Raw genomic sequence first — 27,373 nt, 5'->3', positions numbered from 1 at the left:
ATCCACCTCTGGGATTTCTGTTTGCCAGCACATTGTTATCAGTGGCACGGTCTGTTTCTCCCCTTACCACAGGGGAGGTAAGCTCAGTGCTGATTGAGTACTGGGCCTATCCGCATTGGTTCCATGCTTTAGCTTCACGCTCATGGGGTTTTATAAATATTCTGCAACTGATGAACAAAAAAGGAAACTAGAAATCCTGATTTTGTAGCAACTTTGAAAGCAAATTTATCAGATTGGCGAAACTCCTCCTTCCCCAAGCCCAGCTGAAAAGCATGAACTCAGAGAACTGTTCATTTGAAACTGATGGGATGGAAAATATGAGATAAATCTGAGCGATCACTGTCTTTTCCTGTCTATAGGGGAGTATCTAATCTCTACAGTCACTATATCATGAGGTATCCAATTCCCACTCCATTTTAAGCCATGACAGGGCCAGAGTCCTGAGTCTCATTTTGTTGCTACTTTCTGTGTATCATGGCCAGTACCTCCTCCAATAACTCTCTCAATTTTGATGCAGGAAAGGTCCAGTTCTTTGGCAAAAAGATGCACTGCTTGGATGGGGTCTTCACATGTCTCTGGATCAATATAGGTTCTTCGACTTGGAATTTTAACTGCAACAAAAAGACAATTTACATTCATATGAAAGTCCAGATAGGATCCCAATGCAAGCAAATTAATGCATTGGCGCAAGGTTAAGGGCTCATCCTAAAGTCTACTGTTACTATTCTCTACAAACCATTGGCACCACAAACCAAGAGAAGGTTCCCCATTCGTTACTTTAGTACACAACTCAAGCTGCCAATTCAACGCACTTTTAAGGTATCCAGAGAGATGCAGGTCAGCAGTAACAGAATGTTACCTAAATGCAGTTTATTCCTTTATAAGCAGATGACATCCTTCTGTGTTTGTGTTCCTTACTTATCCCGTGCCTTCTATCAGTTCCTTGACAAGCTAAACTCCATTCAACATATTTCAAATCAGAGAAGGAAATGTGCCTTGCTTCTAACTTTATAACCATCAGCTCTCTCTCTCGTTGCAAGTATGAAGTCATCCTCTTACTTACTTTTACCAGAATAATGTGGCATGCAAATGAGTTCAACTCCTTAATCCAAAGCCAGCAGAGACAATGGAAATGAAGTAATTTTTCAACTGAAGAAAGGCCATGAATGAGTCATCAATGTTGCTTCATCTCATTTTCACTTTGATCTCTCATTATCGAGATTCAGAAGGCAAATTACACAGCGTTAAAATCAACTATTTACTTAATTCTGTAGGTGACTGAATCATAAATGCATGCCTGAAATTTTCAAACAGAATGGTAACTGTAATAAAATGACAGTTCACATTTCTGTGATGGTTCAGGCAAAAATCCAACACACTCTTTGCACCCAGTACCCTATTCTTGTTGAAAGGAGGCTATGGAAATCTGGGCCTGTTGTTACAATACCAGCCACTTTCCACACATGTGACATTACAGAAAATAAATCTGTATATGTCTCCTTAGCAAAATTATGTTTATACTAACAATTAAGAATGCTGTGTCACAGTGGTGGTGTTCTACTTCTGAACCAGAAAGTCCCACCTGCACCAGAGGTCCGTCTTAGCATATCTGAACAGGTTGGCATATCTAGAATAAAACTAGACGAGGGCAGTCAGCGATGGGCAAAAAATGTTTGCCTTATTGGTCATGCACATCCCATGAACAGCAAAAAAAAATGCATTGCATCAAATCAGTTGCCTGAGATGTGTTCCACCAGTTTTCAGTTTCCTTGATTTTCAATATAGCTGATCCATCAAGTGTATCATATCATGGTTAGTCAATATGGCTTTAACCATCTTGCATCAAAACCCATGTTACATTTCACCACTGTCATCTCCCTCTTAACAGCTAAACATCAGGGTTGTGCCACGAATTCCAGAATACACATGGGCAATGCCATAGGAAGTCATGTATGTCATAACAGAGAAGGGATTATTATCCAATCCCCAGCTCAAGTCAGGTTTTAACTTTTACGCATAAATAGCAAGAGCACCTCTCAGACTGGCCACGTATCACTTGCAAAGTTTTGCCAAAATATAATGGTGTAAACTCTGGCACGACATTCTTAAAACACCCTGGAACATACCCCAATTGATTGCAGTGAAGCAATGCAACACCTCTGCAATCATTTTTCCACTTTAATTACATGGTTTGGGTCAATGCTTCACTTGTTCCTCAGTTACATAAATGTTTGAATAATGGTGCACTCAGTGTTGAGCTCACTACCAAGTGGCACTAGATAATGAATGTACCTCGCAAACCAAATCATAGTGATCTCATGTGCGCTGAAACTAATGACCCTTTCTTGGTTGAATATATGTTAGAATTTTAACAAAATTATGCAGCTAAGTTGAGAAGCATTTATATTGATTCATCTCAAGAACAGCATCGCAGCATTGCATCGCAATTATTGAATATATCTGTAGTGAAATTGAGCCTCATGACTTAATTTGTGATATTGCTCTGTATTACAAAAAATATCTACTAAACAAGCTAGTGGGGTTTCTTATGAGTAATAAAATTCCTTGGTTCAAAGGAGCCTTCTACTCAATATAAGATACTGGAAGTAAAGTCAATAAAAGGTAAGATATTTAGCAAATAGATTTAGCAGCCTGGGAATGAATTAACTAAGAAGTGTGTAAAACTTTGGTTAAGCCACAGCTGGAATACTGTGTGCAGTTCTGGTCACCACACTATAGGAAGGATGTGATTGCACTGGAGGGGATGCATAAGAGATTCACCAAGGTAGTGCCTGGAATGGAGCACTTCAGCTACGGAAAGAGGCTGGATAAGCTTGGCTTGTTTTCTCTGGAGCCTGAGGGGACACCTGATAAACATTAATAAGTTTATGATGGGCATGGACAGGGTGCAAAGATAACAGCTGTTCTCTTCAGTTGAAAGGTCAGAAGCAAGGGGGCAAAGTTTTAAGGGAAAGATTGGAGGATTAGAGAGGATTTCAGGAAAGGTCTTTTCATCCAAAGGGTGGTAAAAATTTGGAATGTACTGCCTGGGAAGTACTTGATGTGTCATAATATTCAAAGCAATAGGTCATGTAAGGGAAAGTGGGACTAGTGTAAATTATAGTGTAATTTTGGTAATACAGACTCAATATACTCCACATCATAGCAAGAGTGGACAAATGTATGATCTACAGAGCAGTAAAGGGCGATGGAATGCCAGGCTGGGTAGTGGACTTCAGGCTTCAACATCTTTCTTTTATTATTTATTCTTAGTGTATAAACATCGCTGGCTAGGCCAGATTTATTATCCATCCCTAATTGCCCAGGGGAGGATAACTATGTAAAACACTTTGTCACATGTTATGCCAGACCGGGTCAGGATGCCCCTGAATGACATTAGTGAACCAGATGGGTTTTTCCTCAATCCAACAACGGATTCATGATCAATATTAGACTCCTAATTTCAGGTATTTATTGAATTCAAACTCCACCCTCTGCCATGGCAGGATTCAAACCCAGATACCCGGTACATTACCTGGGTTATTAGTCCAGTAGGCCATGACATCCCTCAGTCACACTTACTGAATGTTTTAACAGACTTCAGGGCTTTAACAGCCTACACTTGCTCCATGGTTCTTAAGTTGTTCTGTTCACTGTTGCTTCTGAATAGTTGAAGTAATTGTTGGCAAAAATTGTACAAAGCTAACTCACAAGTGTGCGGAGACATATGCTGGGACTATGAACACATTTGGAATAAAACAAAATGGTGCTTGGAAAATAAATGTTTTAGAAAAAGATGCAGCCAATAACTCAGATTGTGGCTATTCATGGACTTGTGACCCAACTGTTTATTTTGGGTCTTGTGTACATTTCGGATGCAGCGACAATGGCTGAAGGACCGATGACATCAGGCATTGCCTTTGTACAGACCGCAATGGTCATGTCTGGGTGGGAATGATACTTTACCCCAGGCTCTTTGTCAAGAACCTGTAGGGTGACAAGGCTGCAGTAGTTTGGGCTGAAACAGTAGCAGCTACATCAGCACAGGTGCAGTTAACCTCTGCTACAAGCAACATTGCAATTTAAGGCACACTCTGGCCCTCAGCAATTGTGAATGAATGAGAAAAAAAGCCCATGTGCCTCAGACCACAGGGAATAATGGACCACAGCAGCAGAGTTACCAGCAATAGTTCAAGTGACCTCCAGGCAGCACGCAACTACTCCTACTCAGGCCAGACAAGTACACCAACCTTAGCTCAAGACTCCACTCTGAAGTCTGGGCCCCACTCTCCAGGCTTCTCCTTCCCCAAGCAGCAGTCACAACCAACTTCCACTTCCTGTCTAGCAGGTCCAAATGCCCAAAGCCTCCTGGCTCCTGTGGTAGGGACACTCCCACTGCCACTGGAAAGGAACATGACTTATTGGTGAACACCAAAATAAAGCCACTACTCATGGCTTACATAGGCTGGTCTCAGCCTGGGTCAATAGTTCTACAGACCCATTCCTTGGTCTGTGTTATAAAGGGGTCAGTTGATGAGCTCCAACTGGTCAGTCCACTGCCTGTTACCAACATTTTAAATGGCCTCCAGAGGGAGATTAATTACTGATTCCCCATAGCTTTGTAGAGGTCACAATTATCAAGAAAATAGGAAAGAACATAGGAACAGGGGCAGTTCACTCTGTCTCTTACATCTACTTCTCACTTCACTGAGATCATGGCTGGCGTGTATCCTAACTCTTCCCACTCACTACGGTTCCATGTTGCTTAATACCCGTCTGTCAGCAAACACCTATCAGTTTACAAATTAGAGTCATTCACTGAGCTTGCTTCTACTGCTTTTTATGAGAGATTATTTCAGGATTCTTTTTTTTTGCTGTATTTGTTCATGAGAAGTGAGCATCACTGGCTAGACCAACATTTATTATGCATCTTTATTTGTCCAGAGGAAAGTTAAGATCCAACCACATTCAGAGTGCAGGGAAGAGATAGACAGCTTAGTGGCATAGTGTAAAGACAACAATCTTTGCCTCAACATCAGCAAAATGAAGGAGCTTGTCATCGACTTCAGGGAGTGGAGTGGAGGACACACTCCTGTCTGTATCAATGGTGCTGAGGTGGCGGTAGTCGACAGCTTCATTATCCTGGGAGAAAATATCACCAACAATCTGCCCTGGCCCATTCATGTCAAGGAAGCACACCATTGCCTCTACTTCCTCAGAAGGCTAAGAAAATTTGGCATGTCAACAATGAGTCTTACCAATTTTTATAGCTGCACCATAGAAAGCATCCTATCTGGGCGCATCACAGTGCAGTATGACAACTGCACTACCCAAGGCCACTAGAAGTTACGGAAAGTGGTGAACGCAGTTCATCGTGGAAACCAGCCTCACTTCCATCGATTCCCGCTGCCTCAGGAAAGCAACCAGCATCGTCAAAGACCCCTCCCATGCTGGTTATACTCGCTTCCACCCTATTCCATGGGGCAAAAGATACGGAAGCTTGAAAACACATACCAACAAATTTAAGAATGCCTGGTGTTCTCAGGCTTATGAATGGACCACTTATACATTAGAGTTGATCCTTCTTTGCACCTCCTCTGTAGTTGTAACTCTATAGTCTGCATTCAATTCCATTATCCTGATGTACTTATGTAAGATATGATTTGCCTGGATAACATGCTAAACGATACTTTGCACTGTATGTCAGTACATGTGAAAATAATAAATCAAACCAGAAATTCACCATGAGACGTTTGATTTCCAACCAAGCTAAACCTGCCATCGTGTGAGGTTTTTGAACATTCTTCACTGTTTCTCTTTCTGATCAAAGCTTTATGCCTAATGTATCCACCTAGACTCCACAGAGCTGATGGTGGAGCAAACGCCAAATGGCACCTGGCAACACAAACTGGTTTGCTGAGCAAGGAGCATGAATGTGCTTTTCTGCTTAGCTTCAATTCCAACTCTCCCCACCTTGAATCCTGCAGCCTTGGTTCGAGTGAATGTGCACCAATCGTGGGCAGGCATCTGGTCTCAGGCTTGGGCTCCATCTACTGTCATCTTCCAGCTTCAATTCCACTTCCAAGTTCAGGCCACTTGGCTCCTTCCTTGCTTGGGACAGGGGTAACATTGGCAGGGCCATCACTTGCTGCCCATCCCTAATTGTGCAGAATTAAGCAGCTCACTCGGCCATTTAAGAAAACAGTTCCACATTAAATATATTGCTCTGTGTCTAGACCACATAAATTTGGCAGATTTCCTTTGCTAAAATGAACCAAGTGAGATTTTATAATAATCCACCATAGCTTCAGGGTCACCGTTCTGAGAATAATTTCCAATTTCAATTTGTTAATTGAGTTCAAATTTATACCCCTAAGCATTAACCTAGCCCTCTGAATCTCTAGCACAGTAATATTACCACCCTGTGCCCAGATTGCAGTCCATTTGCAGCCAGTGCTTAGTTTTTATATAACTGCTCACGTGATGTGTAGGTTATTAGCTAAGCCAACATTAATTGTTCATCTCTAATAGCCCAGAATTTGGGAAGGAGTCAACCACATCGCTGAGAATCTGGAGTCACATGCAGTGTAGACCAGATAAGGATGGCAGACTTCCTTCCCTGGACCTTTATTGAACGAGATGGAGTTTTTTTTAAAAAAATAAGAATTAACATGGCTGCCATCAAGCTAGCTCTTTATTAATTCCAGCCTTTCACAAAATTCAATTTCACCATCTGCCATGGTGGGATTTAAACAGTCTCTAGAACATTGAATTGAAATTACTACCAGGCCTTCGCTTCTCCTTGAAAGCAATCAGGATATTGTCACTGCCACATCAATGCTGGTACGTTGGACATTTGCTATCCACCTCGTGGGAGCACAAGAGGATTTGAGGGCTGTTCAATTTCACCAATGGGTGAATGGGTGCTCTTGGCCAGGTATCTCTGCAGCAGGGCTGGTAAAGAGAAAAGTAACATTGGAATGGTAGCATGGAATTTAAAGTACCTCTTCCCTGACCCTTGGGACATTTGGAGGGACTGCAGGAAATGGTCTCAGTCTGTGACTGAGACGCAGGAGGCCCACAGGCTTTGGGCAAGGGGCAGAGCAATAATGGGAGAGGTGAGGGGTATGGAAATACAGACTAAAATCACGATGGTTAGTTTGTGCAATGGACAGGCTGAAGGGAGAAAGGCTCGGAGGAGTTTGTCAGAGAATTTTAAAGGAAGACAAGAGGGTGGGAATCAAGTGAAACCCTCCCACGAATGAAAGCAGTTGGACAGAGAGGACGAGATGTGTGACCCATCGGTGAGGAGAGCCAGGAATCTGCAGCAGTTGGGGCCGGAGACATGATAAAAACTGTAGTTAGACAAGAATAATTTGCAAGATTTACAAGGAGGTTACTGAGATTAAAATATTTGACTGATAAGTAGAGGCTGGATAGTCAGGGTCTTCTTTTGTCCCTGAGCAGAGGAGGCTGAGGGGTGACCTTACAGAGGTTTATAACATCATGGGCATAGACAAGGTGAAGAGTCAAAGTCTCTTCCCCAGGGTAGGGAGTCCAAAACTAGAGGGCATAGGTTTAAGGTGAGTGGGGAAAGATTTAAAAGGGACCCAAGGGCCAAACTTTTCACAGAGAGGGTGGTGTGTGTATGGAATAAACTGCCAGAGGATGTGGTGGAGGTGGGTGCAATTAGATTTGGCCAGGTGTGTGAACAGAAAAGGTTTAGAGGGATATGGGCCAAACGCAAGCAAAACGGGACTAGTTCAGTTTAAGAAATCTGGTCAGCATGGACGGGTTGGGCTGAAGGGCCTTTTTATGCTCTGTATGCCTCTATGAATCTATGACACTGAAGTACTTAAAAATACTGGGATCAATCCTGTGATGTTCAAAGAAACTGCATTTTTCTTGTGAAAATTTCCACTGCCTCAGTTTTGTCCAATCACAACGTTCCTTTTTATTTTTATTTTCACACATATCTATAATGACCAAAGCCATTAATAAATGCAATGAATAATTATGACCTCAATGCAGCTCCTTTTGGGAGAGGACTAATTATTCACTTCAACTAAGAACAGATCTATTATTCCTATTTTTTTTATCTCCTAACCATGACTAAGAATTTTCTTTCAATTCTGCGAGTCTTAATTATGGTTAATAGTTTCTTATGTGAAAAAATACTAAAAGCATTTCGGGAAGTTCATACAAATTACATCTGTTACATATTGCCCTACTCACTTTAGCAGTTCACAAAATATTCAATTACTTTAAAGAGACATAGCCTAGCCTCTATAAAACCATGTTGGCTCTCACAAATCAGTTCAAATTTTCCCAAGTGCTCATTCACTCATTTCTTAAATGACAACTTCTTCACAATAGATGTTCAACTAATATAATTTCCTAGTTTCTCACACTCTGCTTTCTTAAACAACATTATGTTTGCAATTTTGCAGTTGAAAGGACAATTTCTGAACCAAGGACACTTTGGAAGATTGTGACTAAAGCATTTGCAATTTCCTCAGCTACTTTCTTCAAAATCTGGTGATGAAACGATCCCATCATATTTTATTTCTAATTCTGTTTTCTGCCTTATTTCGGAAGTAGGAAGTTCTAGCCCTTGGTACATTATTAATTTCCCTCGAATATTAAGTCTATTATTTTCTTCATTTGTAAAGACTGAAAGCAAGCAATTATTTAACAACTCTGTTATTTCATCAGTTTCATATGTAATTTTACTTGTGAATGCTTTTAATTGACTATGTTATTTTTGACTCCCTCTTTTCTTCTAACATTGTTGTTAAAACAGTTTGCTAATCTTGACAGAATTTGCAAGCTTCTTTTAGTATTAGGTTCTGCTCTATTTCTTGTCCTCCATTTTCGTTCCTTGTATCTCCCAGACACTGATTCATTTCTTTACACTTTTGCTTGCTCTTTCCTTTAAAGTTTACGCTACCTTTGTTGTCCATGCAGGTCTGTCTTATTTGGTCTCTGTACTTCTTGTCCCTTACTGACGTAGAAGGACAAAGGCAGCAGACATATGGGAACATCACCACCTTCAAATTCTCCTTCAAACTACCCATCATCCTCACCTGGAAATATATATCACTGTTCCTTCACGGTTGTTGGATCAAAATCCTGGAATTCCCTCCCTAATGGCATTGTGAGTCAAACAACAGCAGGTGGGCTGCAGTGGCTCAAGAAGGCAGCTCACCACAACCTTCTCAAGGGCAACCAGGGATGGGCAAGAAATGTCAGCCAGCCAGCAACGTCTACATCCCAGAAAAAATGAATAAATAAAACACGGCTGATGGTATCCTTGTTGTTATGTTGTCATGATGTACATCAACATTTGATTGAGATGCATGCTCAGGAAACTGCAGAGCGGCTTAGGGAGCAAATTCTAGAATGAAGGGGTGTTGCCATTGCTGTCATTGGTGGGCACAGTGAAGAAACAAGTACTGGAGATGTCCTTGTGATATTGAGCAGCATTGTAGAGTTGGGGGAGATAGGGAGGAGCAAGGTCATTTGGGATTTGGAAACACAAATAAGAAATTGAGTATTGAGGTGTTGCCAGACCAACAGTTAGTGTAGGAAAAGCAGCACCGGACTGATAGGTAAACAAGACTTGACACAGTTAAGACATGGAGGCCACTCGTGTTCAAGTTTGCGCGAGATGGAGAACCGGCCAAGCAGGCACTGAAATAGCGAATGATAGAGGTAACAAACTGTACGCATGGAACCTGTCTCATACCATTTAAGATACAAAAATCCACAACTAGTAACTGTGTCAGGTTATTCTTTTTCAAACCTAACACTGAATTTTATCAGATTATGTTTACATGTTCTATGTTCCACATTACAGACAGAAAAATGCTCTCTTATCATCAGATTATTCACTCAGTCTGACTCATTACTTATTACTAAATTGGATTTGTTTGTTGCATGAACACTGTCTGAAAAGTAATCTAATGTTGGAAAAAATGCAATCTCTCACACAACAACAGCAATAACACAGATAACACCAATTACTGAAGGAAAATACTAATTCAGTTGAGCAGCATGAATAATCATCGGCACTAAACATCATTCTAGTTTGAGAATTTGGTGCTGCTTCATTAATGGTGCAGATTTCCAGCCATTTATCATCACATTAATCAGTCATTGGATTGCTTTGTCAGTGCAAAAGATGGAATGCAATCAAGCACTGACAAGTAGGGTAGAATTTTCTCAGCCCTATGGAGTTGGGTTTAAGGGTAAAGAGCAAAGCAAAATCCAGGAAACTGACATCAGGCCAGTTTCCAAAATTATCCAATTCTCCTTCTTCATTCGTCTGGGCAGCAATGAAAGAGAAAAATCTTGGCTCTGTCGAGCCAGTAATTACATGAAGACTGAGCTTTTAAAGGAGCCAATCGTGAGGTGCTTTAGTCCTCAAACCTGGATTTCCCAGTCACCAAACCTGCTTTCCAAACTGTTAGCACTCATGTGGGTCACAAAGGCGAGTGCACAGTGAGAAGATTTTCTTCAGTGAAACTGACAAGCTGATGGCCCAGGGCCTGCAGCAGAGGTCGAGGCAATAACGGAGTTCATGGAGTAAAGGAGCAGAACACTTTATTCCACCAGCAGGTGATGATGGTGAGGGGGGACAGCTGGAGCAGTCGATTGGGCAATTGTCAGGGAAGAGTGGGCTATTGGCAGGGAGAGGAGACAGCCAAAAGGGATTCCTCAGGCAATGTGACTCACACAATCATTTCATAGAGATAGTCCTGGGTAGTCCTTAAATTCCTTTGCTGTTTGTAATAACTCAATGATAGTGGGGTAAACAATTCCTGCATCATAATGTTTGGGATGCCTTGGGTTCAAAGTTCATGTTCCCTTGTTAATGCATTATTCAGTTACACTGAGGAGCTCCAGCTATGATCATTGTGAGAGGGTTGTTGCAAGTATCTTTTCATGTGGAGAGTGCTTTCACTGCTTTGAGAGGAGATTTCCAACTTGTTGGAAGGCTTTTCACTTGTCTGGCATTCCAGTAGCCTGCAGCGAAACTTGTCTGATCTCATCACAGCATGTAGCTCCATCTTATGTCACTCCACTGAGAGATATTGTTGAGGATCAGGAATGCAGCATATATCATGGCCATCTGTTCCAGCAGCAGTAGCATGAGCTACAGCAGGAACTGCTTCCTTCCTCAGTCGCATGTGCTACCACAGGACAAAAGGGAGGGATGTGAAGATCCAGATTTTAAAAAAAAGGACCTCCCCTAACTGAGGGTCTACACTCACAGCATCACCACTTTCAACGTGTCAGATCACACGGGGTCACGAGCAGCTCAAGCCTTGACAACATGACAGCTGCAGTTTCTTGGAACTGGAGCACCTTGATCATACACCCGGTGAGCACCCCGCCAATCTCACTGAGATGCCTGTCCATGGACAGCCAAGCCCAGCAACCTCTCAGATCTCTGTCTCTCCCTGAGCTGACACCTTCAGAAAGATATTTGCGATGGGCAACAATTTCCCACATTCCATAAAAGATTTAATAAAGAAATGTCTTTGAATGCTAGATGTTGCTGTTAGGCAATCACGAGAATTAAAATGATAATGAAACCCAGGTCTTTCTCAGAGAATATCCCTCCAAACAGGGCTGGCCTGGTATTCTGCCAAGTTGGCTGGTTTCAATAGAGTGGCTTCTTGTATCATAGAAATCAGATATGCATTCTTCCAATGTTCTCCGCATGTGAACTTTGTGGAAGAGTTTTTTTTTGTGCAGGTAGAAAGTAAGAACAAAGTTGGGGTTGATAGTAAAAACACTGTCAGCTCTTATATGTACACCCCCACCTCCCCTCACAACAAGTTATATAGCTCCATGTGACTTTTCACAGGGTAGGATTGGCACATGGGTGTCAGAGAAAAGCTTCCACAGTAACATCATAACTAGGATTGGCATTATACATGTAAGAAATAATGAGATAGGACACAAATCCCCTGTAAGAACAGCAATCTGTGATGCAAGAGGTCTTGCTGGCACCTGGTCACTGCTTGGCAGAACAGGAATAAGGTTGTTGGGACTTAGAGGGAGATGGGGGGGTGGGGGTTGATTTTCATTGTATCTTTCTGCATAGAGCAATGGGTAGATTCAGTAACATCCTGCACCGTCACAGCCCTGTTTCTGCTCTGTGATGCTGCACGTGTGCTATAGATAGTGTCCCTTTCTTGAAGGGAAACAGAATTAAACCATCTGCATTTGAACAGAGAGCACAAGGGAACCGCAACATATTCTGGTCATTAACTTACAGTGTCTGAAATTAACTCCCTAAATCTCCTCAAATCTCTAGTTAAGGTGATGCATAACATCTGCTCACTTTGCCATATATCTTGAGCTGCTTCTCTGACTTGGAATAATTTCTTCCTTACATTTGTGTACTTTTGTGGTTTGAAAGTGTCAGGTGACAAGTAAGCCGGTTGTTGTGATAGAGGGGCACTTTCCTTGAAACATCGACCTGTGTAGTTCCCGATCCCTAAACAGGAGCTTTTTCAAAAGCTTTCTTTATCTGGAGTGACTTTTAAAGCTGCTTCTCTTTCATTATTCTTACTTATCTCTGCAGCACACAATGCTAGGAAGTGTTCAGAGTATGAGAATAGCACTTAAAAATTGGAGAGATTGACCTGTCAGCTAAAATCCCCTGTGGAATTACTCTTATTAAAACAAACAGAAGTGCTGATGCTAGCACACTTGCTGAAACATTAGCAAGCTCTCCGCATTTCAAAGCAAAGTTGGGTAATGGACAACTCAATTTCTGGCACACAGTTGCTCAATTTTTTTTTATGCCAGCTTGGGTGGTATTGTATGATGGAGCCAAAACCAATGACAAAGTAATGGGGAGGTGCCACAGTACAATACAGTAACCAAACCCTAAGCTGTCAACCTGGTGCATTTTGCAACTTTGCTTCTGCCAGCTAGGGTCTGTGGGTGTATGAGTGTGTCAAACAGGGAGAAAGGTTGGAACAGCTCTAATGCTTTGGGCAGGAAGTGAGACTGTGGAGCTGTTGGGGATAGACTTATGGAAGACACAGATGAAACAGTGGACACCCAATGATCAATTGCCAGACCTTCAACCCCCCCAAACAAACATTTGAATAATTTATATTTATCGGTTTGTTTCAACTGCAATGTACACCTGGCTAGATGAATCTTGTGGACATCCCACATGGTTTTCCTTGCTCAGTCCTGTTAAAGCTGGAGTCAGGCCACAACAATATCACCAGGGCCTAGGCTGTACTTTTTAAGGAAGATCCATCTGCCTCTCAATTCGTTGTAAAATGTCATCCTTGGGATGGCAATGAGAAAGAAATTTCTTGGCGTAATTCTCCTCTGCCACAGTTCCTCAAAGACTGACACAATGGCAACTACCTGCAACCAAAAGTGCTGCCTGGATGACTGATCTCAAGCTTGTCCTGAAGTCTCCATCAGCAGATGTGTTGACCTTCAGTCAATTCGGTACAATCCCCCGGGTGTTGAGAAATAGATGGGCACACTGGGGACAGCAAAGGTTATGGGTCCCAGTAACATCCACACAGCAATATTGAAGATGTGACCTCCAGGACTGACTGTGCATCAAGCAAGCTATCGAATACAATTACAAAACGCCATCCACCAAATTATGTGGAAAATTTCCCTTCTCTGTCTAGTCCATGGAGGCAAAATCAGTCAAATGCAGTCAATTACCACCTCAATGCTTTACCAAAGAGCTGAATCCCAGAGGTAAGGTGAGAATAACTGCCCTCTTCATATCAAGGACCAAATTTCACACCAAACAGTTCCAGCAAAATTGAAATTCATTATTCTGTAGCATCCAATTCTGGTCTGTGCATTGTAAACAAATATACAGATACACGGGAGTAGGTATAAAAAAGAGCTCAAGTAAGATTTACCAAAATGGCAATACTACTGATATCATTTAGAAAAGATTGTACAGTTTGGGACTCTTTTTCTACAAAACCAAGAGAAGGTGAGTGGGTGACCTGTTGATGTCTTGGGGATGATTGAAGTATTTGGTAAGGTAAAAGTAGAGAAATATTTCTATCTGTGAATAAACCAAAAGAAAGATGATTGCTGAGACATTCAACATGGAATTTAGGAGAAACATCTTTACCTAGAGAATGGCTAGAGGAGTAACTCACTACCATTAGTTGAGGTTAAGAGCACAAATATATCTCAAATGGAATCCAGACAAATAGGATTTAAAATAGGATATGATGTGGAGGTGCTGGTGTTGGACTGGGGTGTACAAGGTCAGAAATCACATAACACAAGGTAATAGTTCAACAGGTTTATTTCAAAACACAAGCTTTTGGAGCCTCACTCCTTCTTCAGGTTGTGCTGTTGAAACGGAAGCTAGAACACGGACATAAACTCAATGGGATGGGGTTTGGAGGGGGGTCATTACCACTTTCAATGCTGTAATGTTTATGCAAGCCCATAAAAAATGTTTGACACGTGGCACTGCACAAATTCTACACTCTTGTCAAGATGTGTATCTTCAAGTAAGTAGTAATTGAGGTTGTTTGCAGCAACTTATAGCATATTAACATCCATTCGTTACAATTAATGGCAGTCAAACATCCATAGTTACGGAAAGATAAGAAAAAAAATCTTCATCAGAGATTTACTGCTACAAATGAACTTCATTGAAGAACAAAAAATCTTTCAGTCATAGCAAACACAGTATCTAAAGACTGCAGTGATTGAGTGCAGAAGACTCAACAGAATAATTCATGACTTTGCTTGCCTAAGGCATCCAGCTCTAGTAGATGTATGATTGCTGTATGTTGTGTGTGTAGGAAGCACAGTTAATGGGAATATGAAGTTGTCAATTCTACCATCTCTGGAGAGCTTTATTACAAACTCACCAGGGTAACATGCTTTGGAAGGAGCAATTGGATCCACAACCACACCAACAATTCCACTCCAGGAAGTGCATTATTAAAACAATATTACAGGAGCACAACATCGTGAATGTAACCTGTACATCGCTGCTAATCTATGGATGGTACTCACAGTGAAAATAAAGCTCCTCATCTCCATCTTGGCTGGCCTTGCTGTACCCACAATGCCTGAAAAAGACAGAACGCAAACTTCATTTTGTGAATATTGAATTCAGCAACAACCACCTTAAACAGCAAATTGAACTGAAATAAAGAATCAATGCTTCTTTGTAATCTTTCAACATATTTCTTTCTAGGAGCATAGGAACAGTAACTGGCCATTTTGCCCCTTCAACCAGAACTATCATTCACTTAGATCACAACTGATCTGTATCTAAATCACTCATCTTGATTGCACTATACTCAAAATATTTGCTGAAAAAAAATCTACCTCTGTCAGTATTTACATTTTTAATTCATCTAATCTTAGGAGACAGAATTCCAGATTGTCAATATCTTTTTTGTGAAGGAATGCATTCGGACATCATCCCAGAAGTGCTTCATTCTAATTTTTATTCCTAATTATTCTGGCTTCAACCACCAAAGGAAATATTATCTAGCTCATCAGCTTATCAAATCGTTTACTTATCTTTAGAAACGTCAACAAAATGATCTTTTTATTTTTGAGATATTTTTAATCAATCTATTCAGATAAGTTCAAGCACACCTCCATAGGAGATAGGATTTGAGCCCAGGGCCTTCTAGCCCAGAGGTAGGAACACTACAACTGCACCACAACAGCGCTTCTCTTTATCTGCCATATTCAAAGAGATATAAGCTTAATTCGAACAACCTCACCACATAGTTTAACTCTCTGAATAATCAGAATTGAGTACCACACAGGTATTTGTTGTGTATAAATGATTTTTAATCAACCTGTTCAAACACATTATAATACACATCCAAAAAAATGGGATTTGGATCCAGGTCATCTGGGCCAGTGGCAAAAATATTACTACTGCACCACAAGAGCCAATCATTTTGCATATGCTTGTGTTACACCTTCCTAAACATTATATCTTTCCTTGGGTGTCGCAGCCAGAACTGAACAGTGAGCAAAATCAGGACCAAATAGATTTTATAGAGTTACTGAGAGTGTTCATCACAGAACCGGAAACTTTAGCCCAAGTGGTCTCAATCAATGTTTATGTTCCACAGAAGTCTCTTCCCATTCTTTGCCACATTGTTCTAATGGCATAGACTTCTCTACCATATGCTTCTCTAGGTCTCTCAGAAGTGTATCCAAACTATTTAACTAGCAACTTCGTATGGAGTTTCCCATGCTAAACACTCTGGGTACTGAGGTTTCTCCTGAATCCCTTCATCGCTTAGTTGATAAATATTTTGTATATAATATTTCAGCTTTCTTTTTTCTAGGGAAATGATTACCAGGCTGTTCATTTTTCCTGTTAGATCTAACTTATTACCATCCATCCTGCGCTTTCCCCAGTGCTTCTGTATCAAATATAATTATCAAGGCCAGATCTGTAGACTGCACTCCAACTGTAGTCCAACCAGATTTTATGCCGTTTTAAACTAACTTTTGTCTTCCACCTCTGCGTTCTTCTCAAAGTGAAGCCCAGTATTTTATTTAAAGGAAAATACTACAGCTGCTGAAAATCTGAAACAAACACAGAGACCGCTAGAGAAACTTTACTTATCAGCATTGCTACTTTTTGTGAGCTATGTCCTTACATTCCTAGATTTATTTGTTCGTTTACTCCATTTAGATTATTTGTCCTCATGCTTCCTGCCAAAATGTAGCATGTATACAGCCTACAGGAGTCCCATTGGTACCTACACACCCATTATCCATGTAATGTTACAAAAATGTATTGAACGAAGTTCCTTATTATGGAAGTGATTGGCCGATGTGCACAAATGTTGAAATAATAAATTCTGATTCCTACATCCTGCTGGTGGATAACCACTTCTCAATTTGCTTTTCAGTATTAAAATGGCTATCAGAGCTTTCACAGACTTCGCACATTTACTGCTATTTACCGGAGTGAATATTCCTGCTGCCTGATCCTACCTAAAAATGATTGGGGATGGATATGTTTTGCACATGTTTGCACATGGTACTTTTCAATTAAGAGCAGGACCTCTGATCAAATCCCACTCCTTCACCCCTAGACCTTGTTACAGTGAATCTGATCCTACAATTCTTATTTTCATCCCACCCATGCTCAGCTTGAAAATAGATCGGACACCAACGGTGTTGGGCCCTCCTGGTCCAGTGTTTATGGAAAATATCAATCTTCTGCCAATAAAAACAGTTTCTTACTCTTCAGTCTACTCAGATCCCTCATGATTTTGAACACCTCCTTTAAATTTTCTCAAAATCTTCACACCATTTGTCCAATCTATCCATGTAATCAAAATTCTACAATCCTGGAACAATTCCTGTGTATTTTTATTTCACTGTATCTAATGTCTTCATATCCTGATGGAAATACACAGACACATTCAAGGATGTTGCCAGGGTTGGAGGGTTTGAGCTGTAAGGAGAGGCTGAATAGGCTGGGGCTATTTTCCCTGGAGAGCCAGATGAAGGGTGGCCTTATAAAGGTTTATAAAATCATGATGGGTATAGATAGGGTAAATAGCCCAGGTGTTTTCCCCAGGGTAGGGAAATTCAAAACTCGGAGGCGTAGATTTAAAGTGAGAGGGAAAAGATTTAAAAGGGACCTAAGGGGCAACCTTTTCACACAGAGGGTGGTGGATGTAAGGAATGAGTTGCCAGAGGAAGTGGTGGAATCTGGTACAATTACAACATTTAAAAGGCATCCAGATGGATATATGAATAGGAAGGGTTCAGAGGGATATGGACCAAATGCTGGCAAATGGGACTAGATTAATTTAAGATATCTGGTTGCATAGACAAGTTGGACCTGTTTTTGGGTAGGACTGAAGGGTCTATTTCCATGCTCTACATCTCTATGACTCTATGACATGTTCATTAGCACCATCCCATCTCCCAAGGGAATAAGAATGATATACATGTAGCAGTAGAGAAGGATGCCATTCAGTCCATTGTGGCTATGCCATCTCTTCAAATGCCTATTCTTGGAAGAGCCAATGCTGAATTCTGTGCAGAGAAAGATCCAACATTGATTAGATTAGATTCCCTACAGTGTGGAAACAGGCCCTTTGGCCCAACAAGTCCACACTGCCCCTTGACGCCGCCCACCCAGACCCATCCCCCTAGAACCCACACACCCCTGAACACCATGGGCAATTTAGCATGGCCGATTCACCTAGCCTGCACATTTTGGACTGTGGGAAGAAACCAGAGCACCCGGAGGAAACCTGTGCAGACACTGGGAGAATGTGCAAACTCCACACAGGCAGTCACCCGAGGCTGGAATCGAACTGGGTCCCTGAGCCACCGTGCCAGCCAGGCTTTCATGAGTTGAGACACAACTTGCTCTGTTACTGAATAGGCTTAACATTGCTTGTCATACAGTCATTTAGATTGTCAGAGGACCAAAATTGCAATTCATTAATTATAGCTTCAGACAAATGAGTGAAAAAAAAACTTTAGTATTAAGCTTCCTTATTTATAACAGGAAGAAATTATCAAAGATTCATAAAACAACACACTGAAGGGTAGCACCATGATATGCTTCAAATATTTCACTGCAGGGTATGCGACTGTCAGCCAAGTATGGTGCTTCAATCTGCTGAATTGCCCTAAACATTGCAAAATAAGTTTATATTGATATTTCCTTGGGGCTGCATGCCAAGGGCACAAAGACTCCAGGAACTTCTAACAGCCGCACTGTCAGAAGCAGCCGTGCTCCCTATGTGAAGACATGAGGCTGAGCAGCAGTAAGGAGACAGAAATCATTTATCGCTTCAGGTGGGGGCTCAGAGAAAATGCTGTGCGCCTCTAGCATTTTGCATCGCATTTTTGTTTTCCTCGGAGGAGGTAAGAAACTGAAGGAGAAGTTTGCAACTGTTCCCAGATCAGACCTTCCTAATGCTCAGCGCAGAAATGGGTTTCGAGGGGATGGGGGGGATGCGGCAGTTACCTTCTCCAGATGATAAATCCGAAGACCATGGAGACCAGAACAATCAGGCCGGCCACTGAAACCACGGCGATCACTATCACAGGATTTTGCTCACTGGTTGCCATGGCAACTAGGAAGAGAAATCAGAAGGCATAGAATGGCATGTTAGAATTGCAGTGACATTGTTATGGAAAACAAAATGGTGGACTAGGTCAGGAAGTACATTCGTCTTAATTTCATTGCTGGCAGGTTTTTTAAAAATGGCCAAAATTATAGTAACGTTCTATCCACACCATCTCTTGTTATTCTCTTTATAGAAATATAATGCATAGCCATCTCTTCACCCTTTGCTGGAGGTGCAGTGCAATGAAGTATGAAGCACAGAAAAAGTACCACCACTCATTGTGATTCCAAAGATGTAAACGGTGACTTAATGAAACAAAGGGCTACATTTTAACCCAGGAGGAATCTGATTTGTTTTGGGGTCAGAAAACAATCTTTTGTTGGTGGGGTGGGGGGAGCATGTTGGAAGGTTTTCACACAGGTGAGCCTTTCATTAGCATGGAGACATACTTCCCGCCCAATGATGTGTGGTGGGAGGTCTCTCAAAGCCACAGAGCCAATTAAAGCCTTCCAGCCTCAAAGGGGCACTTGTTTACAGTCTAAGGCAACTAAAAGGCAATGCAGTTGAAGGGTCCCCGGACCCAAAGTGTTAACTTTGATTTTTGTTCCTCAAGATGTTACCAGACCTGCTGAGCTTTTCCAGCAATTCCTGTTCTTGAACAATGAAGGCACCCTGTTAGAGGTCCTGGCTGCCTGTCACTTTTCCATGGTCACATTCATGCCTGTCCACCAAAGGCCTCAAATCCTTTCGGGAGAGTTGGGCACTGTGGGGGTTTGAGTGCATCATTTCCATATCCATCTAGGGGTGGCATGGTGGCTCGGTGGGTTAGTGCTATTGCCTCACACCTCCATGGACCCTAGGTTCACTTCCACCCTCAGGCAACTGTGTGTGGAGTTTGCACATTCTCCCCATGTTTGCGGGTGGCTTTCCTCTGGGCACTCCAGTTTCCTTCCACAGTCCAAAGACGTGCAGGTTAGGTGGATTGCTCACTGTTGCCCAGAGATGTCCTGGCAAGGGGGGGTTAGCCCTGTGAAATGCAGAGTTACAGAGTTCTGGATAGGAGGATCAGTGTGAACTTGATGGGCTGAATGGCCTACTTCCACATTCTATGATCTCCATTTTAATTAAGCCCCTCCCTCTTTCCCACCCCTTCCCTTCCCTTTAGTTATTGTTGATTTGCCCCCTAGTGGACAGTGCTTGAATTTTATTTTGAATTTGAGTTCATGAGATGGGTGGTTTTCTGGAGGTTTATTAAAACAAAAGGGCTGTTTTATTTTTCTCTATAAACGGTTCAGGCAGTGGGCTGTGCAGAAGGTCATAGTTGCCAAACACCTGCCCCTCTACCACAGCCATGTTAGTGCCAGGGTCAGTACGCAGTATCCACCAACAACCCTCGAGGCATTGGCAGAGAGATGGACACCGCAGTGGTTGAAGTTTATTATCGCCCCACCAATTCCGCTTTGGTTTAGTGCCCTCCCTCACTTCCAACACTTCCTGTTTGTGTGTCATGCTTGTAATGTGTTGGCCCTTTCAAATAAAAAGTGTCCTTTCCTTCCCAGCCAAATGAGTTGGTTATGAAGGGGAGAGAGCAGACCAGAGTTTGTCCTCAGCTACAAGAATCAAATAAACAGTTGTGGAACACTGACAGACTCCAGTTTCCTGTTTCAGTGAACTGACAATTCACCGTTTGACACTCACTTCCCACATTCTTAGGCACCAAAACTTCAGCCCATCGAGAAACATAGAACGTTGACAATAATTATTTCTTGGAACAACAAGTTACCACGAGAGATATCAGAACCGTAAAATGCATGGGGATCCAAAGTCAAAGGTCACTCTGTAAAACAGGGGAGAATCTGAGTTATTAGTCCTTAAACCTGAAAATGTGACGTCAACGGATTTGTAATTTAGTGATCACTTTATAATTAAGCCAAGTGTAAAACTTATAACTGAATTCAGTGTTTAATTGATAAACTCTGGGAACTTAAAACTAAGATTGATTAATAGAACAGACTAACACTGAAAAATATCTACTAAATTAAAATCTGACTTTTACAAATAGTAGTCCAGATGTGTCAGTGCCAACAGCGAAGGGCGGTGGGAGCAGTCATACAAACAAGGAAATAGACCCTTTGGTCCAACTCATTCACACCGACCAGACTTCCCAAACTGACCTAGTCCCATTTGCCAGCATTTGGCCCATATCCCTCTCAACCCTTCCTATACACGTACTCATCCAGATGCCTTTTAAAATGTTGCAATTGTATCAGCCTCAACCACTTCCTCTGGCAGCTCATTCCATACACGTACCACCCTCTGTATGAAAACGTTGCCCCTTTTAAATCTTTCCCCTCTCACCTTAAACATATGCCCTCCAGTTTTGGACAGCCCTGTCCTGGGGCAAAGACCTTGGCTATTTTTTTTAAAAATCAGTCACAGGATAAGGGCGTTGCTGGCTAGGCAGAATTTATTGCCCATCCCTAGTTGCTCAGAGGGAAGTTCAGAATCAACCGCATTGCTGTGGGTCTAGAGTCACATGTTGGTCATACCAGGTAGGAATGGCAGCTCCCTTCCCCAAAGGACATTAATAAACCAGATGGGGTTTTCCAACAATCGACAATGGTCACTTTATTCTTAATTCATTCTTAATAGCAGATTTTTAAAAAATTCAATTTCCACCATCAGCTGTGGCTGGATTCAAACCCAGGCCCCAGGATTTTAGCTGGGTCTCTAGATTAACAGTCCAGTGATAATACCACTCGGCCACTGCATCTGCATTATTCATCTTATCCATGCCCCTCTGATTTTACAAACTTCTACAACGTCAGCCCTCACCCTCTGACACTCCAGGGAAAATAGCCCCAGCCTATTCAGCCTCTCCTTACAGCTGTAGGCCTCCAACCCTGGCAACATCCTTGTAAATCTTTTCTCACCCTTTCATAGGGTCCATAGAGTGTGGAAACAGGCCATTTAGCCCCAGATGCCACACCAACCCTCCAAAGAGCACCCCACCCAGATCAGCCCCCTATCCTATCCCTATAACCTTGCATTTCCCATCATTAACGCACCTAAACTACACATCCCTGGACACCATGGGTAATTCAGCTTGGCCAATCCACCTAACCTGCATATCCTTGGATGATGGGAGGAAACTGGAGCACTCAGCAGAAACCCACGCAGACACGGGGAGGATGTACAAACCCCACACAGACAGTTGCCTGAGGCTGGAATCGAACCCGGCGCTGTGAGGCAGCAGTGCTAACCAGTGAGCCATACCACTCTACAAGCACCCGAGCACCAAACCATCATCTCCAACACCATTCATGACCTCATCACCTCAGGGGACCTCCCACCCACAGCCTCCAACCTCATTGTTCCCCAACCCCGCACGGCCCGTTTCTATCTCCTTCCCAAAATCCACAAACCTGCCTGCCCTGGTCGACCCATCGTCTCAGCCTGCTCCTGTCCCACCGAACTCATCTCCACCTATCTGGACTCCATTTTCTCCCCTTTGGTCCAGGAACTCCCGACCTACGTCCGTGACACCACCCAAGCCCTCCACCTCCTCCAGGACTTCCAATTCCCTGGCCCCCAACACCTCATCTTCACCATGGACGTCCAGTCCCTATACACCTGCATTCCGCATGCAGATGGCCTCAAGGCCCTCCGCTTCTTCCTGTCCCGCAGGCCCGACCAGTCCCCCTCCACCGACACCCTCATCCGCCTAGCCGAACTTGTCCTCACACTCAACAACTTCTCTTTTGACTCCTCCCACTTCCTACAGACTAAGGGGGTGGCCATGGGCACCCGCATGGGCCCCAGCTATGCCTGCCTCTTTGTAGATTACGTGGAACAGTCCCTCTTCCGCACCTACACAGGCCCCAAACCCCACCTCTTCCTCCGGTACATTGATGACTGTATCGGCGCCGCCTCTTGCTCCCCAGAGGAGCTCGAACAGTTCATCCACTTCACCAACACCTTCCACCCCAACCTTCAGTTCACCTGGGCCATCTCCAGCACATCCCTCACCTTCCTGGACCTCTCAGTCTCCATCTCAGGCAACCAGCTTGTAGCTGATGTCCATTTCAAGCCCACCGACGCCCACAGCTACCTAGAATACACCTCCTCCCACCCACCCTCCTGCAAAAATTCCATCCCCTATTCCCAATTCCTCCGCCTCCGCCGCATCTGCTCCCACGATAAGACATTCCACTCCCGCACATCCCAGATGTCCAAGTTCTTCAAGGACCGCAACTTTCCCCCCACAGTGATCGAGAACGCCCTTGACCGCATCTCCCACATTTCCCGCAACACATCCCTCACACCCCACCCCCGCCACAACCGCCCAAAGAGGATCCCCCTCGTTCTCACACATCACCCCACCAACCTCCGGATACAACACATCATCCTCCGACACTTCCGCCATCTACAATCCGACCCCACCACCCAAGACATTTTTCCATCCCCACCCGTGTCTGCTTTCTGGAGAGACCACTCTCTCCGTGACTCCCTTGTTCGCTCCACACTGCCCTCCAACCCCACCACACCCGGCACCTTCCCCTGCAACCGCAGGAAATGCTACACTTGCCCCCACACCTCCTCCCTCACCCCCATCCCAGGCCCCAAGATGACATTCCACATTAAGCAGAGGTTTACCTGCACATCTGCCAATGTGGTATACTGCATCCACTGTACCCGGTGTGGCTTCCTCTACATTGGGGAAACTAAGCGGAGGCTTGGAGACCGCTTTGCAGAACACCTCCACTCAGTTCGCAACAAACAACTGCACCTCCCAGTCGCAAACCATTTCCACTCCCCCTCCCATTCTTTAGATGGCATGTCCATCATGGGCCTCCTGCAGTGCCACAATGATGCCACCTGAAGGTTGCAGGAACAGCAACTCATATTCCGCCTGGGACCCCTGCAGCCTAATGGTATCAATGTGGACTTCACCAGTTTCAAAATCTCCCCTTCCCCAACTGCATCCCTAAACCAGCCCAGTTCGTCCCCTCCCCCCACTGCACCACACAACCAGCCCAGCTCTTCCCCTCCACCCACTGCATCCCAAAACCAGTCCAACCTGTCTCTGCCTCCCTAACCGGTTCTTCCTCTCACCCATCCCTTCCTCCCACCCCAAGCCACACCCCCATCTACCTACTAACCTCATCCCACTTCCTTGACCTGTCCGTCTTCCCTGGACTGACCTATCCCCTCCCTACCTCCCCACCTATACTCTCCTCTCCACCTATCTTCTTTTCTCTCTATCTTCGGTCCGCCTCCCCCTCTCTCCCTGTTTATTCCAGTTCCCTCTCCCCATCCCCCTCTCTGATGAAGGGTCTAGGCCCGAAACGTCAGCTTTTGTGCTCCTGAGATGCTGCTTGGCCTGCTGTGTTCATCCAGCCTCACATTTTATTATCTTGGATTTTCCAGCATCTGCAGTTCCTATTATCTCTCCCACTCTACAAGCTTTCATGTTTCACACCATCTTTCCAATAGCAGAGAACTGATTGCAATATTCTAAATGTGGCCTAAGCAATGGCTCTTCCAAAACATGGCCAGTGTCATCCACCCCCAGTCACCACGACTCAATCCCACACACGGGGCCCTGTGATTCCCCCAACAACTTGTGCAACTTGCGACACAAACCTAACTCCTTAATTCTGCTTTATATAAGCCAAGACCTCAGATGTCAAAGTCGTTCAGGGTGTGAAAAACATTTCGCGATTTCTTTGGGGTTTTCTTTTTAATCAAAGAAAAAAGGTATGCATTTATACAATAATATATTTTGAAACACAAGCTCTTTTTTCTCATGTATTTTCATACCAGCTGTACCACAAACTCAAGAGAAAAGCAATCCACCAACTTTATTTGGTGTTGAAGAAAACCACATAACGTCTTGTTGCCTGCTTTTATTTTTAAGATGGAAATTTAACAAGGCTTCAAATTGTCTTGATTTACGACAGAACATCTATTTGCAGATGGTACTGACTCAAAAGAAAATAGTCTTAAACTGCAAACTGATGTATTTTTATACTTTTTACAGGCACATATACTATACACATCATTAATGATTCAATTTGATGCTTATTACAGCTTCTGGTAATGAGTTAGGCAATGGGGTAAAAAAAAATCTATTTTAATTCTGCATGCTCATTTCTGTGCAGCTTATGTCTATAATTCACAAAGATAATGCAGATCATAATTTATTAGTTACAGATCAGTGTGAAGCCAAGTCAAAGACAGATTGTCATGGACTTTCTTAATGTTTCCTAATGGATATCAAGCAAAACAACTGTACGTTGACTTCTGCTAACTTGTTTGTGCTTCAAAATTATCAGTTACAACAGAGCTAATGGAGGAAGAGACAGTAAGATGAGAGACAGGAGCCAAAGGACAAAGGAAAAATGCATTTAAAAGATCATGCCCAATTTTAGCCCTATTCCCCCAACAGGGCTTTTAGGGGGGTGCATTTTGAAGATGGTGTGGGTGTGGGGCCTTTCATTTGATATCTGGTGAGTGGTAAGTTGATCCAGGAACAGCGCGAGGTAAAATGGGAACACAATCAGATGAGAGGGTTCCATAGGGTGTGGTAGTTCGTGTGTATTCGGTAAGATATGGTATTCATGAAACACATCCGGCAAGAAATTTCACTGCAGCCTCAAAGGTGAAAACCTCTCTAAAAAACTCACCACAACTTTTGCTTTGCCAACAAGTGAATGAATCAGTCCCTGTTATTTATTGCATTGTGCATGGAGAAATTTGGCTGCTACATTTCCACAAAAAAAACAAACTGACTGGACTTTAAAAAAGAACATCACTGGCTACAAAGCACTCAGGCAGACTGAGGCTGTCTCAAATTCTATGCAAACAGAATTTTGTCCTTTCATCAAATAAACCTACTCTTTCTGAAAATGTGCCCCCTGCCTCAGTGATCCATTAGAAGTTGAATGGGTGGGGCTTGTAAATCAACTTAAGACACCTTGCTTGACCTGTCTTCTGTATTATGTTGGCCCATTGCCCATGGTCTATTAAGTCACCCAGACCAAAATGTTGACATATCCCTGACTTGTGACTAAGCTCAGACAACCTCGATTTAGCACTTAATCCTTCTTATAAGGAATTTCCAAGACAGCAAGTTTGTCTGCTTGGGGGATAATGCATGGGCTGCTTGACATTAATATTACAAGTCTCTTCATACTTCCAATAACCTTCATTAAAATGGGAAACAGAAGATTTATTTTCAAAACGATGCTGTTCTTGATGAGCTAGGAACCAAATATACATTTGGTGCTCAATATTTACTGTTACATTGCAGTCTCATGTCTAGTAATATCAGTCCACTACACACAGACAGTGCTAAAAGAAATACACTTGATGAAGCTCCAGCATTTTGAGCATTCAGCCGTGATTACTATAACTTTCTAGACAAGAAGAGCTAAGAGCAAACAGTGATTTTAACCTGCATTGCAGCACAATTCCACCACTCCTGAAATGGATGGCGCGTACCTAAATGTGGTGTCACTTACGACAAGGCACATATTCGTTCCTTGTGATGCTTTAGCAGACACCCGTTGACCAGTGCCACAGGAAATGAATCTGCAGAATAACAGCAGTTGTTGAGGTGGGAAGTTAAGTATATTCAAGGCTGAGATAGATTTGTAATCAGAACGAGAATCAAGGAAAGAAAGCAGGAAAGTAAAGTTGAGGATTATCAGATCAGCCATGATGTTGTTGAAGAGCAAAGCAGACATGATGGGCTAATGGCCTACTTCTTCTATGGTCCTACATTGTTAAGTGCGGATGCTGCTTGCTTTAATGCCCCAAATCCACTGTGGCACTTACAGCTCTGTCCAATTTGGTTAAATTCTCCCTTGATTATGGAAAAGCTTTGATGGTAGATAACTTGCTGTTGTGGAGAGAACTGAAAAGTTCATAACCTGTTACTGAGTCTGCCTGGCTGACCCCAATCCTGGGGAATCTCTTGAGATATTGAATTTTGATTTATTATTTTCAGAAAAACATTTGCTTTACCAAAATGGGTAAATACAATTGTGATTCAGAAAAGCTGGAATAATTGAGGGATTCAATCTCATACTCGTCTTCCTGAAGAGGTTTTGTGTGAGGTTTTTGCCCTGCTCCAAACTTTACTCAGCTTCTCACAAACTCCACTGGTTTACCTGCAAAGAGATATCACTGAGGCCTCCACTTATGCCAAGACAAACCATCCTTGGTGCCGTTGCCCTTTCTGCTCAGGG

General features: G+C 42.9%; 1 protein-coding gene across 1 annotated transcript in view; it reads right to left on the bottom strand.

Moving 5' to 3' along the window:
* The window catches only part of LOC125465066 (ephrin type-A receptor 7-like), a 775,671-nt gene that overhangs the window by 50,828 nt on the left and 697,470 nt on the right, over positions 1-27,373 (bottom strand). The window contains exons 8-10 of the mRNA XM_048558149.2: positions 19,016-19,124; positions 15,052-15,107; positions 486-611 (exon numbers count right to left, since the gene is read on the bottom strand). Coding sequence (XP_048414106.2) covers positions 486-611; positions 15,052-15,107; positions 19,016-19,124 — 291 coding nt within the window. The remainder of the gene's footprint in view (positions 1-485; positions 612-15,051; positions 15,108-19,015; positions 19,125-27,373) is intronic.

The sequence above is a fragment of the Stegostoma tigrinum genome, chromosome 24 (assembly GCF_030684315.1).
Source record: "Stegostoma tigrinum isolate sSteTig4 chromosome 24, sSteTig4.hap1, whole genome shotgun sequence".
Taxonomy (NCBI): Eukaryota; Metazoa; Chordata; class Chondrichthyes; order Orectolobiformes; family Stegostomatidae; genus Stegostoma; species Stegostoma tigrinum.
This window is presented reverse-complemented; position numbering and strand designations above follow the sequence as displayed.